This window comes from Sinocyclocheilus rhinocerous, unplaced genomic scaffold (assembly GCF_001515625.1).
Source record: "Sinocyclocheilus rhinocerous isolate Xijiao unplaced genomic scaffold, SAMN03320098_v1.1 scaffold294, whole genome shotgun sequence".
In the NCBI taxonomy this organism is placed as follows: Eukaryota; Metazoa; Chordata; class Actinopteri; order Cypriniformes; family Cyprinidae; genus Sinocyclocheilus; species Sinocyclocheilus rhinocerous.
Genome location: NW_015644007.1, coordinates 183915 through 198365, shown reverse-complemented (window position 1 = coordinate 198365; position 14451 = coordinate 183915). Strand labels below are relative to the sequence as shown.

General features: G+C 37.9%; 1 protein-coding gene across 1 annotated transcript in view; it reads left to right on the top strand.

The window, feature by feature from the left end:
- LOC107757779 (T-cell immunomodulatory protein-like) overlaps positions 1 to 14451 on the top strand; it is a 130562-nt gene that overhangs the window by 85502 nt on the left and 30609 nt on the right. Inside the window, exons 11-13 of the mRNA XM_016575356.1 lie at positions 2141 to 2294; positions 4493 to 4601; positions 12823 to 12866. Of these exons, the coding sequence (XP_016430842.1) occupies positions 2141 to 2294; positions 4493 to 4601; positions 12823 to 12866 (307 nt within the window). The remainder of the gene's footprint in view (positions 1 to 2140; positions 2295 to 4492; positions 4602 to 12822; positions 12867 to 14451) is intronic.

The following is a 14451-nucleotide window of genomic DNA, read 5'->3' as shown; positions in this document are numbered from 1 at the left end:
TAAATCTATTGTCATAAGGTGGCAGCAGCAGCTGTGTGTTCGACTTGAAGCAGACCGATTGGTGTATGACGTCAAAATACCGCAAGAGTGACTTACCCCTTATTTACACTGCACGTGTCTGCGGCGCGCTACGGCTCCGACGCGGCCACTCTAGTCAATGCTTGTGTTTACACCAACCACGCCGCGGCACGTTTCGGCTCTCCACGCCATTTCGCTAAAGATTAGGTGCCTCACCTATTTTTGACGGTAAGAGTGTGCGCTCGAATATGCTCTAGAACGGCTCTCACGATACTTTGATATCATACACCTCTCAGTCTGCGCTGCTTCAAGTCGAACACGCCTATTGGGTTTGTGGTGTTGTTGCTGTGCGTGCTAGGGAACGTAAATGCGCCATACATCATTGCATCGCTATATCATTGATATCGCGATATGACACTTTTTTTTATCATGTAAAAATTTATACTGGTATTATCGTGGACGGTATGATATAGCACACCCCTAGTCTGTCTATCATTCTATCGATCTGTCAAATGAACAATCTTGACAATTTTGCTTTATTAGTTAAAAAAGATGTTAATTCATTGGAAATCTATTTCCTTAAATTGTAATTAGGGCCCGAGCACCGATGGTGTGAGGACCCTATTGTCTCTGCGCTGCAGTAAGTGTGGTGTCAGTTAATCCTGTGAGGGGACAAAGTCTGCTTGCTTGGCTGGATGACTTTGGCAAAGCCCCCCCCCAAATCGGCCTGCGCTGACGGACAGCCAGCAAAGGTGCACAGAGGCTTTGGCTGTGAAATGCACAGATTAGTGGACCAAGCTCCAGACTGACCAACACAATCCGCACAGGAAGTCTCATCGCCTTGCCAGATCATCCCAGACATCTAAACTGGGAAATTAATTTTCATGGTCCAAGTTGAATTTGAGTTTCAAGCATTAATCATATTATTTGTGGTCGTAGAAAGTGTGTGTGTGTGTGTCTGTGTGTGTGTGTGTGTGTGTGAGTATTGAGCAGAGTAGAGGTTGTAGTGGGGTCCATTAGATCAGCTGAGTCTGACCTGTCAGTCATTTGGGTTAAGATGGATAAAATCACTGTATAGACCTTAGTCAGGGTAGTACTATATTTAATTTTTTAAGGGAATGAATACGAGGCTGTGAGGGATAGAAGTACAGTGCGTTCAAAGGATTGTACTGTTATTTAACAACATACCGATTGTTCAGCTGACTTAACGTCATTCTGAAAAGACTTTCAGTAGACAAAAACTCAATAACACACATAAAAACAGCTAGTTTGCTTCCACAAGTGTGCCATTTTGTTTCTGTATGGCCTTATTTTTTGTACTGTAAGTATGCACAAATACAACCAACACTGTACCCATATATACAGTGTAGAGAGTGAGAGATTGTTTATGTAGATCAACTGGAGTGTGTGTTTTGTAGTAAGTTGGCAGCAGTTATCCAGCTTCAAATGTATGCTTTGTGTACGTCCCATCTTCATTTTCTTCTTCTGAAACCAAGGAGAAACAACAGATGGAAGACAGAGAAGAAAAACCTTCATGCAGTTTCTATTTTTAGCTTCTCACACGGCCAGGTCCAAATTGGTGTTGTTCTGAGAAGTGTCACATGGTAAATATCGGACTAGAGGGAGAAATGGCAGTGAAATAAAGGTATGAAACAAGGGTCTTAAATAAAGCTGAGGGCTGGCAGATGAGTTGTTGAGCAATGCAGAAAAGCATCTCATTTCATAATTCACTGCTGCCTCCCGGATCCACCTCCCCACACTCAGCACTGAATTATGGGGAGGAATAGGTTCTGCTTAATTGCCTTTTTTATTTAGGGATCAAAAGTTCAGTGCACAAGTTTCAACCTTTTTTCGAGTCTCACTGATTCATCAAGCCCTGTGCTCCTCTCCTGTACACTGTCTGCGGTGTGCATGTATGCGTGTAATATTGTCATTGAAGAAGTGTTCAGGCTCAGACATGCTCTTTAATTGGTCAAAGTTCAGTGGTTTGCTATATGCTTGCAAACTTAATTAGCAAGGGTTAAATTCAACATGACACGGTGTCTGCACAGTTTTTTTGCATTGTGTTTCTCAACTCTACTTACATTAATGGTTGTTTTTCTCTTTCTTTCTGTCTCAGCAGCACACAGCAGCAGGCGTTCCTGTTAGAGAATGTGGCGTGTAATAACGCAAGCTGTCGGCAGGCGGGCCGCATGTTCCGTGTGCACTGGGAACAGTCAGACCTCAGTGCCATCCCCAAGGCTGTTGTGGCCACTTTTTTTGACATCTATGAGGACGTAAGTGTTGGCCTTTTCCACTTGCTTTTGGCGCTTTAATTAAAGCACTGCCTCTGCTTCAATCTCCCTCTTTTTCTCTGTCCCCGATAACTCTTTCTTCATCTCGTTGATGTCTCGGTGACCCGCATTATACCGAACTTTAGTCGTTATCTGATTTACTTTGACTGTAATGTTGTCCCTGTGGTGTGACACAGGCACTCTCTTTTTTTGACATTGAGAGTAGAGAACTTTACAAAAACCCCAGTCTCTGATGCTTAACACCCTTCCATCCTATAATATAGCAGTCTCTGTAGTCTTAAGACCTGTTTGAACCAAGTCTGATGTGAATAAGTGTTTGTGTTGCTAAAATAATATATAAATATTACATGAAAATTGTAAACTAGAAAATTAGAAATGTTGTTTTGGCAAGTAAGTAATAAAAAAATAAGTTAAAGTTGAAGCTGAAGTACTAAAATTACAAAAAAAAGCTGCAAATGCAAAGTAGAATTATTTAAAAAATGAAAATGGCAAACGCAACAAAATGACTTAAATTGAAACAAAACTTAAAATGAAAATCTAAAAAGAGCTAATTCAAAATATGACAGTATAAAAATAATACTAAAGTAACACTGATATGTTACATGCAACATCTAGCAATGCTTGTTTGAGAAACATGACCCAAACACTTATTTTATTTAATATTTTATTTGTCTGTGATTTATTTATATATTTTGGCATCCAAACCATTGGGAAAAAAATTGAATGGTCATGTTCAGAATTTTTAGATGTAGTGTCAAGGGGTTCAAATGAATGTCTTGTTACATTTTGCATTCTTATTTTACCAAAAACATTTTCCTACAAGCTTCAGAATGGCTGTAAATAGGCCTCCTCCATTTTTTCTTTCTGGTTGTCTTTTGTAATTCAGTGCACTGTTTCTGTTGATCAGTATTAGGGGTGTGCCTATGGTTTGAGGCGTTTTCTGCTTTTAGTATTTTAAGTGAAGCTTCTCTGGGGGCAGCTCAGTCTCTTCTCCCTTGAGCTGTGTGTATCTCCCTAGTGCTCAAGGTTTTGTTATAGATTATTGATTTCTAAGTGTCCTTTGATCAGACACATTGATTTGGACTGTTCATTCTACACAAGGCACACACATGAATGTGTCTGGCTCTTTTCTAATGCTTAGCTTCTGTATACAGTATGGGTTAATCTCACAGAAATGTTCAGGTTACATTTTTTACCCAAAATCAAAAGGAAAGAATTGCATATATAAAATGCTTTTTTTTTTTTTTTTACCATTAAAATTGGACCATTAAGATTTTTTTGCCTTGCGACATTGTATTCATGACATTTTTTCACACACAGTTCTTAAACTATAAAGCATTCAGATATTTTTTTCTTATTTTATGCAGTTTTTCTTATTTTTTTGTAGAATTCATGGGCATGCTTGTGAAAATAGTGCTACAACTTGGTGCTTTTGGTGGACACTTTGTGAGATTCCTTCATACTGAATCAGTGGCCAGTGTGTGCTCACCCTTGTCTAGACTAATAGCTGGTGGCGTTGAAGCTGGATTTGCTAAAAGATTACACCATTACAGACAGTGCATTGAGATTACTGATTCTATAACTTATTGATTTTTTTTAAATCTCTCACTCTATTTGTGTCTTTTTCACGTTTGTCTGCTGAAGAAATCTTACATGAGTCTGAGCAAAGTATCAGTCACACATGTTTGCATGTATGAGGGTGTCTATTGGTTTGTGAGCTTCTTGGTGCTCACCTAAAGAAGTCAAAGGTCTCACCTCTGCAGACAGTCTTATTTCGCCATCATCTCTCCCTTCCTTTCCCACTGATTCACTCATTCCCTCCCTCGACCCTTCTCTCCATCCATATCGCAACCTTCTCCCCATCGTAATCACAATAAAGCCAATTACCTCGAATTCCCTCATGCTTACATAACTAATGGAGCTAAAGGCTCATTAAACAAACAGCACACGCATGTCTCATTCTGTTAGCATTCGAGCTAGTCATCATTAGCACAGTATTAGGATGCTATCTGTGCAGGAGCCCCCGCACAACCGTGTTCTTAAGAGCGAGACCGATAGACCGCAGAGAGGGGCTGATAAGGAGCGTAATAGCTTGCTGGAGTCCATTAAGGATATGAGTGCTCATCAGACGGGAGAGATTCAATGGGCTCGATACATTGTTTCTGATTTCTCATTTGCAGGGTATATTAGATATGATCGTGCTCAGCAAGGTGGAAGGAGAAGAAGAGCTCGTCATCCACGCTTTGAAGAACAACTTCGAGGCCGACGCGTATTTCGTAAAAGTGATCGGTGAGTATGAGGTTTGTCCAGTGTGGCCGCCGTAGTGGCGGTAGAGCTTCCGGGTGCTGACATTTGAAGAGCTGACATTTCCAGAGCCAAATGCATCCACTAGAAAGCAGCCGTGATGCCATTCAATCCTGCCTGCTGTGTTTTAATTAAACGAGAAGGAGAAACCTCCTCTAGCTCAAGCGCACAGATTAGCTTCCTCAGTGTAACAGCATGTGAGGATCATTCTATCAGTGTCAGATTAAAACAGGGATGAGACTAACCCAGAGTCTCTAAATCTCCCTCCTCGCGCTTATTAGCGCGCTCTCTTTCTCTCTTTCCTGTAGATGTGGTGTTTAATGAGACTGCTGTAAGCCAGAATGTCTGGCTCTGAGGAGAGAGAGGCACTCTGGGTAGTTTACTGCAGTGACAAAGTGCTCCCAAGATGCTTGTGCCCCTTTCAAATCAAATAGCCACTTGTGTTTGTGAGTGAGGGGTGGAATTGATGTTTATATATAATATAAATGTTATGTTTTATACAAATAGACTCTCCTCCATAATAAAGCTGCTTTTATGAGTCTGTAGTTTATGCCGTTTCCCTGTGAATAATGGCAGACTCATGACTTCCTGCTCCTGCACTCCTCTACAGTCAGTCTGTCTACACTAGTCCATTCCACACAGACGTGGTTGGTCTTTGTCTGTAAAACGGCAGTGACACTACACGTTCAAAAGTATGGGGTTGCTAAGATTTTTTTTTGTATGTTTTTGAAAGAAGACACTTAAATGCTCACCAAGGCTGCATTTATTTGATCAAAAATACAGTAAAAAAAATGTTCTGTTATATATTCCTGAATTAGCTGAATTTTCAGCAGCTATTACTCCAGATTTCAGTGTCTCATGATCCTTCAGAAATCCTTCTAATATGCTGATTTGCTGCTCAGGAAACAATTCTTCTTATTATCAATGTTGAAAACAGTTGTGCTGCCTAATATTTTTTTTTTCAGGATTCTTTGATGAATAGAAACATTTTTTACAAAAATGCATTCATTCAAAATAATAAATACTTTTACATTGTTGCAATAGATTTATGTCACTTTGGGTCAATTTAAAATAATACTTCACCCCAAAATTAACATTTTGTCATCATTTACTCACCCTCATGTCGTTCCAAACCTGTATATGTTTCTTTCTTATGTTGAGCACAAAAGAAGATATTTTGAAGAGCCAAACTGTTGTTGGTCCCCATTGACTTCCATAGTAGAGGAAGGAAAAAAAAGTAAATGGGGGGACCATCAACTGTTTGATTACCAACATTCTTCTAAATATCTTCTTTTATGTTAAACATAAGAAGGAAAATCATTCAGATTTGGAATGACATGAGGGTGAGTAAATGATGAACTGTTCTTTTAATGTGCCCTTGCTGAATATATAGTATTACATAATGAAAAAAAAAATCTGCCCCCTAAATTTTAAACAGTAGTGTAAATATTAGTGAAATACTGGCAGAAAAATATATGCACAACCTGAGTACCAACGATTTTTAATATTGTAGTTAAAGAAGAGTTAAAATGGCAATTTGGGAAGTAATTTGCCATCTGATTGAGACACAACTGTAAATGGAGACTTTCCCATCCCTGCTAAATATATTAGCTCTGTATATCCCGGCATCTCTGAGACAGGCCACAGATGCTTAAATGCATTAACCAACCATGTTCAAGCAATAGAAATGGTGCTGTATTAAAAATCAATAGGTTTCACATTAATCAAATTCACATGAATCAAAACCGAAACCATCATTGCCCATATGTTCATATGTGCTGCATTGCTCTGAGAATAGTTTTTCTTCAGTCGGCTGCAAATGACTCTTCAAACTGAAAGATGTGCTAGATACTGCCATTCTGCAGCGCAAAATATTGAAGTCCTTCTATGTATTAATGAGGAACCAAACAGCAGACCCACCAGAGGTGTTGCAAAATCCTCTTTACTGGGCATGAGCCAATAATATACTACTGACAAATCTTTGGACTTTATGCCATGATTACTGTATGCCAACCTGAGAATCATTAGGGCTTTTCACACTGCGTTTAACCCCGGGTTATCGTCGTTCTAAACCCCACTTTTAACCTCTGATAAAGGTACATTTCACACTTGTAATTTAGAAGTGGGGATAGCACCACTTTTTACCTGGGGTTCCAGCAAATGCTTCATAACAATTGCGTGCTTCGTATTCAAATACAGTCACAGAAAGACTATGCGTTGTCGTTTCAGAGTTTGAAGATAAAAATATCAAATGCTGACTGAAAACAAATGAGTTGGAGTGAAGACCATTTTATTTTTACCTTTATGGTCTACAGAAAACTCCATTCAGGAAAAACTTGATAGGACAGATGGGAATATATAACGCAAGGATGCACAATACTAGAGCCATCATGTAAACAGGTCGAGTGCTGTGTTCGTCCAATCAATGGCACTGACACTGCAAATATAAACATTAATGCAGAGTTTAGGAATGTACAGTGTGAAACATCAGCTTATGAATTATTAACACCAGATAAATTATGAAAATTGTGAAATATAAACCAAGATATCCCATGATTCTGTTTAGAATGACCCAGGGTTAACTATTTCAAGTGTGAAAAGCCCTAATGTCCCTGATAATATTTCAGCAGTCATGTCATGTGTGTTTTTATCAGCCTTATGAATTAAAACTAGCAATGATTGTGAGGATCAGATTCATAAATGAATCACTATTGATGTAATCAGTTAAATATAGGTCTGCAAAAAGGTCTGAAATTGTTCACAATCCAGTTTGATTCATTTGGACAGTGAACTTACACACTTTCTCACAGCTTAACTGGATACTTTATAAGACAGAAAATAAAAAGAGCACTGGTGGAGGTGAATATTTACCCACAATATATTGTAGATAATGTTCAAATGTGTATCGGTTATTTATTGTGTGTGTGCAGCTTGTGAACAACTTTGTAAAGCAGTTAAAGACCGTTTATATCCATATATCCGTAATAGTATATATTTTTAAAAAAAGGTATCAAAATATGGGGACAGTTTTTTGATAACTAGAAACTCACCTAATATCCACCTCACCCTCCACCAGCCACTAAGGCGAGGCAGGTGACGTACACCGGTGCATTATAATAACTTGCCTCGTTTACTGTCCTCTAGAGGAATTGTGGGTATGAAAGCTGTCCTAATGCAATCACCTTTCCCTCTCTCAGTACCCAGTGGTTTACATATTGCCGGAGAAGCCCTCAGTTATTCCATCCTCAGAGGAATAAATAAACAATTTAGTTCCGTTCGATGCTGCCAAGTCCTCAAGGCCATGTGTATTTTGGCATAAATCTGAAGCTGAACATGAAAAGAATTTGAGCCTTATCACAGACGTGTAATATGTTGAAGCCTTAGTTTTGTTTACATTCCTGTTTCTCCAGCCCTTTTATCTTTTGCCATGTTTAAAACACCCACTTGCCCCTTTTTTGCTCAGTGTCATAAATGCTCAAACACACATATTTATACCTCCCCTCTGAGCTACAACTCAATAGACAGAAAAAGAAGTCCAAGTGAGCAGTCAGCGGGTAGCAGGAGAGTATCAGAGGAGGGAAGAGGCCAGGTGCCGTAATTTCCTGTGATTTGCGTGCTCTAGAAGCACACAGACGGTGGTTGGAGTGTGTGTTTGTGGTGTGTGTTGGCTATAGGCAGAGAGGGAGAACTATGGCAGCTGATTGCATTCCTGTTCATTTATTAGAATGCAGATGAGCCGCAATGAGGAACATCTGCGTGCTTTGTTCAGTCCAGTGCAAGCTCCTTCCTCGAATCTGTTATCTGTCACTCTAGAAACCAAGCCCCCGCCCCACACCTTACAACTGTACATGAGAACTCATAAAAGAAGGTATTTTTCTTTCACTATAGCTGGTTGGATTTTATGAATGATTCGCTGTGATTTCAGTTCAGTCCTGTTAGTCACTCTAGTTCTTTTTATTTGTTTGTTTGTTTTGCCTCATTAGTCAGATGTAGTAGAGAAAAACACTAAATTATCAGGGAGAGAAAGTGAAAGGTGTCACACACCAGACTCGGCAGTTGGATGACACAGCTAATTTTGAGGAACAAGTTTGTCTTTTTGTGGTCTAAAAGGTTGTGCAAAATTCAGAATTGAAAAATGTAATCCCTTTCATGAGTGTGAATTTGAATTGAACTGGCCACATATTGTTCTATAGTTCTATCTATCATTCTATCTGTCATTCTGCCTATTATTCTGCCTGTCCAACTGTCTGTCTGTCTGTCTGTCGTTCTATCTATTGTACTGTTTATCATTGTTATTCTATCTGTCATACTGTCTATCACTCTATTAATCTATCATACTATCTTATCAGTCTGTCATTCTATCCATCTTTTAGCTATCCATCTACTGTATCTATTTTTTATCTATCGATCATTCTGTCATTCTGTTTATCATTCTGTCAATGAACTATCTATCTGTCTGTCTGTCTGTCTGTCTGTCTATCTATCGTTCTATTGTTCTATTGTTCTATCGTTCCATCCATCTATCATTCTATTGTTCAATCGTTCTATCCATCTATTAGCTATCCATCTACTGTATTGTGACATTCATCCATCTGTGTGTCTTTATGTCTGTCTGTCTGGAAAAAGTTTTTAAAAACTTTCAAACTTTTTGTTTCAAACTATTCGTTTTAATTCTACTTTTTCAAATTAAAAAAAATTGTTTCCTATTTACTGCCTTCAATTCTACCTTTAATTTCAGTTAAAATTTATCCAAGAACTAGATTTTAAAAGGCATTTTCAGTTCAATTTTGAGTGGTGCACAACCTGGCAGTTTTAATAAATCCTCTCCACCTGTCTGCCATCGGTCGGTCAAACAGATAGCCACGCCCCAAATTGATGCCATTTGTCAGTGTTTCTGTGTCTGGCTGCTCAAACAAACAGAGCCACATTATTTCTGCAAAATTATAGTTTACTTGCTTCTCTCTGCATATGAAGCTGGATTAGTAGTATTTGAGCATAGACACTGCCGCTTTAAGTGTGTGGAGATTTAATTTTTTTCTATTTTTGTTGAGGTGGATTGATTAGGTGATGAGTGCTGCTTGTTACTGTAATCACTGCCTGACCTCAACCGAGACTTAGAGCCAGTCATAAAGCCGTCTGCGTTGCTACTGGGTTAGAGTAAGGTAATGGATGTAATCTCTCGACTCCAGGCTGTGATCTCACAACTTTGAAAGCACCTGGTCACCAGTTTCATGGACTAGATTAAGAGTGACAGGTATTATTCCAGCTTTATGAAGTAGTGCACCACCACCTCTGATGGTGTAATGATGTGTGAGCGTCTGTGTGGGGCAGCTATTATGAATGACATGAGACACAGTCACTTAGAGCGTCGGTGGCATCTGGTTTACCAGTGCGGAACAGAACAGCAGGCCTCATGTCCAATTTCACAGCCATCACATCACAGCTATTCCACTGTTGCTGCAAACTCCCGGCAGATTCACTCCGTGGAATCTCCCAATGTCCTGGGAACAACAAACTGCAACACAATTTGGATCTGTTCCTTTTGTCACAACAAGAAGAAGAAAAAACAGTTGAAGCTGTTCAAACACAATCATGTCAGACATTCTGGGATGAGGCGTAACCTTATAAAGTTATCAAGATGTCATTATGATGAATGAACCATCGTACGTTTTTATTTGAATTGTTTTTTCGACTGTCCACTTTACCGCTCTGTATTTCCCCTCAGTTTATCATAGATGTCTGATGACAGGCCTATCGCTGTGTGATTAGTTTAATTTCTTTGTATTAGAGAGGTTTCCAGGATCTCCAAATGGAGCCTGCGGGAGGAATTGAGACAAACGTCGAGTCTTATCTGTGTATGAAGGCTCACACTAAGCTCTGACAGTAAACAAGCGCATTATTCATGCAGTGAGTTCACAAAATGGCATTTCATTGGGATTAAGCACGTTTAGATGTATTCAGTGCTAAACCTTGTGTCTTTTAATGGTTTTATGCTGTACTCTTAGGTGGGCACTGCCCAGCAGTGCATGCACACACACAAACACACAGACACAGTGGGAGCGTGTCATGACCGTGCATATCATGCTTCAGCTCAGTGCACAAGCCCTGCTGGTAGCTTGTCATTGATAGAGACATTTCCACTATGTGTGCATGTTTCCTTGTCCTTCAGCGTTCATGTGCAGGCATGTCAGTTTGTATGTTCAAACTGGTGTTCAATATTAGCTACACATTCACAAACACTAGCCTTAGAGATTTAAAATGTATCTGACAGCTTCAGGCCAGCAGGATGTCTGCCACAATGAGGTCTATAATACCTGGAGAAGGTTATCTGTTAGCATTCCTGTTCATCTAGATGTCAGCTGCTTGTTTGTTGCAGGACCCAGAACGGCCATACCAAATTTTGGGGTCAGTACTTTTTTTTTTCTTAAGAAATTATTGCTTTTATTCAGCAAGGACGCATAAAATTTATCAAAAGTGACAGTAAAGACATTTACTTTGTTACAAAAAAAAATCTATTTGAAATAAATACCGTTCTGTTGAACTTTCTATTCATCAAAAAAATGTATGGTATCACAAAAACATTGAGCAAACTGTTTTCAACATTGATAATAATAATAATAATAAAAATGACTTTTTTTCACCAAATCTGCATATTACAAAGATTTCTGAAGGAGTATGTGATACTCAAGACTGATGTAATGGCTGCTGGAAATTTGCCATTGCTATCACAGGACTAAATGTTTTTTTTAAATATAAAAAAATACAAAACAGTTATTTTATTTACAGTATTACTGCTTTTACTGTATTTTTGATCAAATTAAAGCAGCCTTGGTGAGTATAAGAGAGTTCCTTTAAAAACATAAAAAAAATTGACCCCAGACTATTTGAATGGTAGTGTATATGATTTGAAATCTACGTGCTTTGATCATGGGAGCTATGGCATGTACATAAAGTCAATTTCATACTTCTATGAAAAAAAATAAGATGTATTCTTTTTGGCACTGGCAAAACAACTAATGAAATATTTGCATTGCAGAATTGATATCTGTATTTATGTTTATTCAATATGAATCAAGTATTCAAAATATTTCAAAATATTCAATATATTTGACAATGGGAACAAAATTTATTTCAGTTGTTCCAGAATGAAAATGTAATTTTTAAACGCTGTTAACCAGTAAGTAACATACATTATTTTGAGTTTCAATATTTTTTTTCTCATGAAACAGAAGATTTTTGCACTATTTTCTGTTGCCCAAATTCCTTCATTTCCTATTAGCCTTAGTAGAAGGAGTGCTAGAATGTTATCTATCAAACATTACAGAGAGGTGTAGCAAGTTCACTCATTCATGGAGGGCTAGGGAAGATGCACTTTATCTCTCTGTTCTTGTCTTTCAAGCACAAAAAATAAAAATAAAACAAACTGTTAGACCAGGCATGAATGAAAAATTATTTCAGGCTTCATGTCACACCTCTCTTTTCACCCCTCAGTACATTCGCTTTGAAAACCAAAGCCACATATTTGATTTCACAATCCTAATAACTCATGCAGAACATTTGTCTGTCAGACCAAACAAGGAAATCTATAAATTTTTAAAGGATGAGAAGTGATTGAAACATTTTCATAATTTGTTTTTCCATCACAGACTTTCAAAGACACTTTTTTTCTTTGTCCTTTCCATTTTCCCTTATATAATTTATGCTGGTATACTTCCACCCTGAACTTTCTAATTGGCCGTGTCTGTAAATAGTGCTGCCTGTCACTGCCAGTTTAAAAATCTAATGCTGCGTTTAGATAGACAGATGAACAAGTACACAGATGGTTCTTTGTGTGCCACTAATGAGCAATTAATGATTTTTTACTTTCCCTTTCATATGTGCTGTTCTCTAACGCACAGTCAATTTTGGCCTCAAGAGAAGCAGAGAGTCTGGCTCTTATTGCACACCATTAGTGGGAATTTAGTGCACATTTTGCCCGATTCATTTTCTTTAGGCATAATTCCTGGCTGAAGATGTGTGCGGGAGCAGAGTTGCTGTTAAACTGTGTGATATTAGAGGAGGTGAATGTACTGCTGCTCGTGTTTAGCAGAGTGTTGTGAAGTGGATTTGATACAGACGCTGCAATCAACGTGTCTTATCTAAGGACCAGATGTGTGGGACAAAGTTATGATTGTCTTTCTCTGTCTTTATCTCTTTCTCTCTGTAGTGCTCAGTGGCCTGTGCTCCAATGACTGTCCAGAAAACGTCAAGGTGAGTTCTGATCTTTTCTCTCTCTCTCTCTCTCTCTCTCTCTATCATGCAAGTCACTCAACTGGAGTGGGAATGGCATGTGTTTGGCATCACCAGGTCCACATGCAATCTGTTCCCGCAGATTTCAGAAGAATTCAAACAGTGTTCTACACAATCCCTGTCTATTGCATGTTCGTTTATTGAGTATTTTAGCTTAAGCAAGTTTTCATTTATTTTTTGTTAATAAGTTAATAATATGCTGAATTTTAACAGTACGGCTGTCAGCTCCGTTTTTTTTTTTCATGCATAGCCAACGATACGATACATAAAAAAAAAATACATATGAAGCAGCAAAAAAAAAAAAATAAAAAAAAAAAAGTAATTCGACTAAATGATGAAAAAGGTGGACTAAGTGGACTAAATAATTGTAGAAGTCCAGTGTACGTCACCAGAGTGAAGTTTGTCATCTCACAGGAAGATCGAGTTATGGCATTTTGATGAAAATTTCTGAGCTCAGAATTTTAAAGGAAAGGAAAAGAAAAAAAACAAACAAGCATATGGATTCATTAATCATTCACAATAAGATTAACAAGATGCATTTAGAACAGGGGTGGGCAAACTTGGCCCTTCCAGGCCACTTTCCTTCAGACGTTAGCTCCAACCCTAATCAAACACACCTGAACCAGCTAATCATTGTCTTCAAGACTACTAGAAGGCTAAAGGCAGGTGAGTCATATCAGGGTTGGATCAAATCTCTGCAGGAAAGTGGCCTGGAAGGGCCCAGTTTGCCCATCACTGATCTAGATCAAGCTTAGTCACTGTGGCAACTTATGCTGGGAAACTAACTGGTCTAAAGCAGGCTAACTGTCAGGCTAAGCTCAGCTCCTCTACTGACCAATAGAAACATAATGATATTACCACTGTCTCACATACTATTATTTGGCCTTTTTTTTTTTTTTACTGTTTCTTGCATGCAGCCTTTCTCTCTGGTTGTATTACAGCTGTACCTTTTATAGATTGCAGAACAGATAGCAGAACATTAGAACATTACAATCTAAAATTGCTCTTTAAAGCATTAAAATAACTAAATTAAAAGTTAAAATCACTGAATTAAAAATTAAAATAAATACTAAAAAAAATGACTATTTTAACTGCTATAATAGAAACACACATTAACTCATTTTAGTAATTAGTCTTGCACTATAGCTTACATTTGATTTACCTAGATTACAACAGTCCACTTACAGTTACTGCTATCATACAAATACACTTTTATATGTAGATTTAAAATTCTACAAAAGACACATTTAATGTCCCAAAACAATTTTTTTTTTTAGCAAAATGTATATTAAATCACTGAATTAAAAATGAAAATAAATAATAAAGAAAATGACTACATTTTAACTGCTATAAGAAACACATATTAACTCATCTGAGCTTAGTAATTAGTATACTGTGTCTAGCTTACATTTGATTTATATATTACAATAGTCCCTTTACAGTTACTGCTATCATAAAAATACAATTGATATGTAGGTTTTAGATTCTACAAAAGACACATTTAATGTCCAAAAACAATTTTTCTTATCAGAATGTATATTTTACT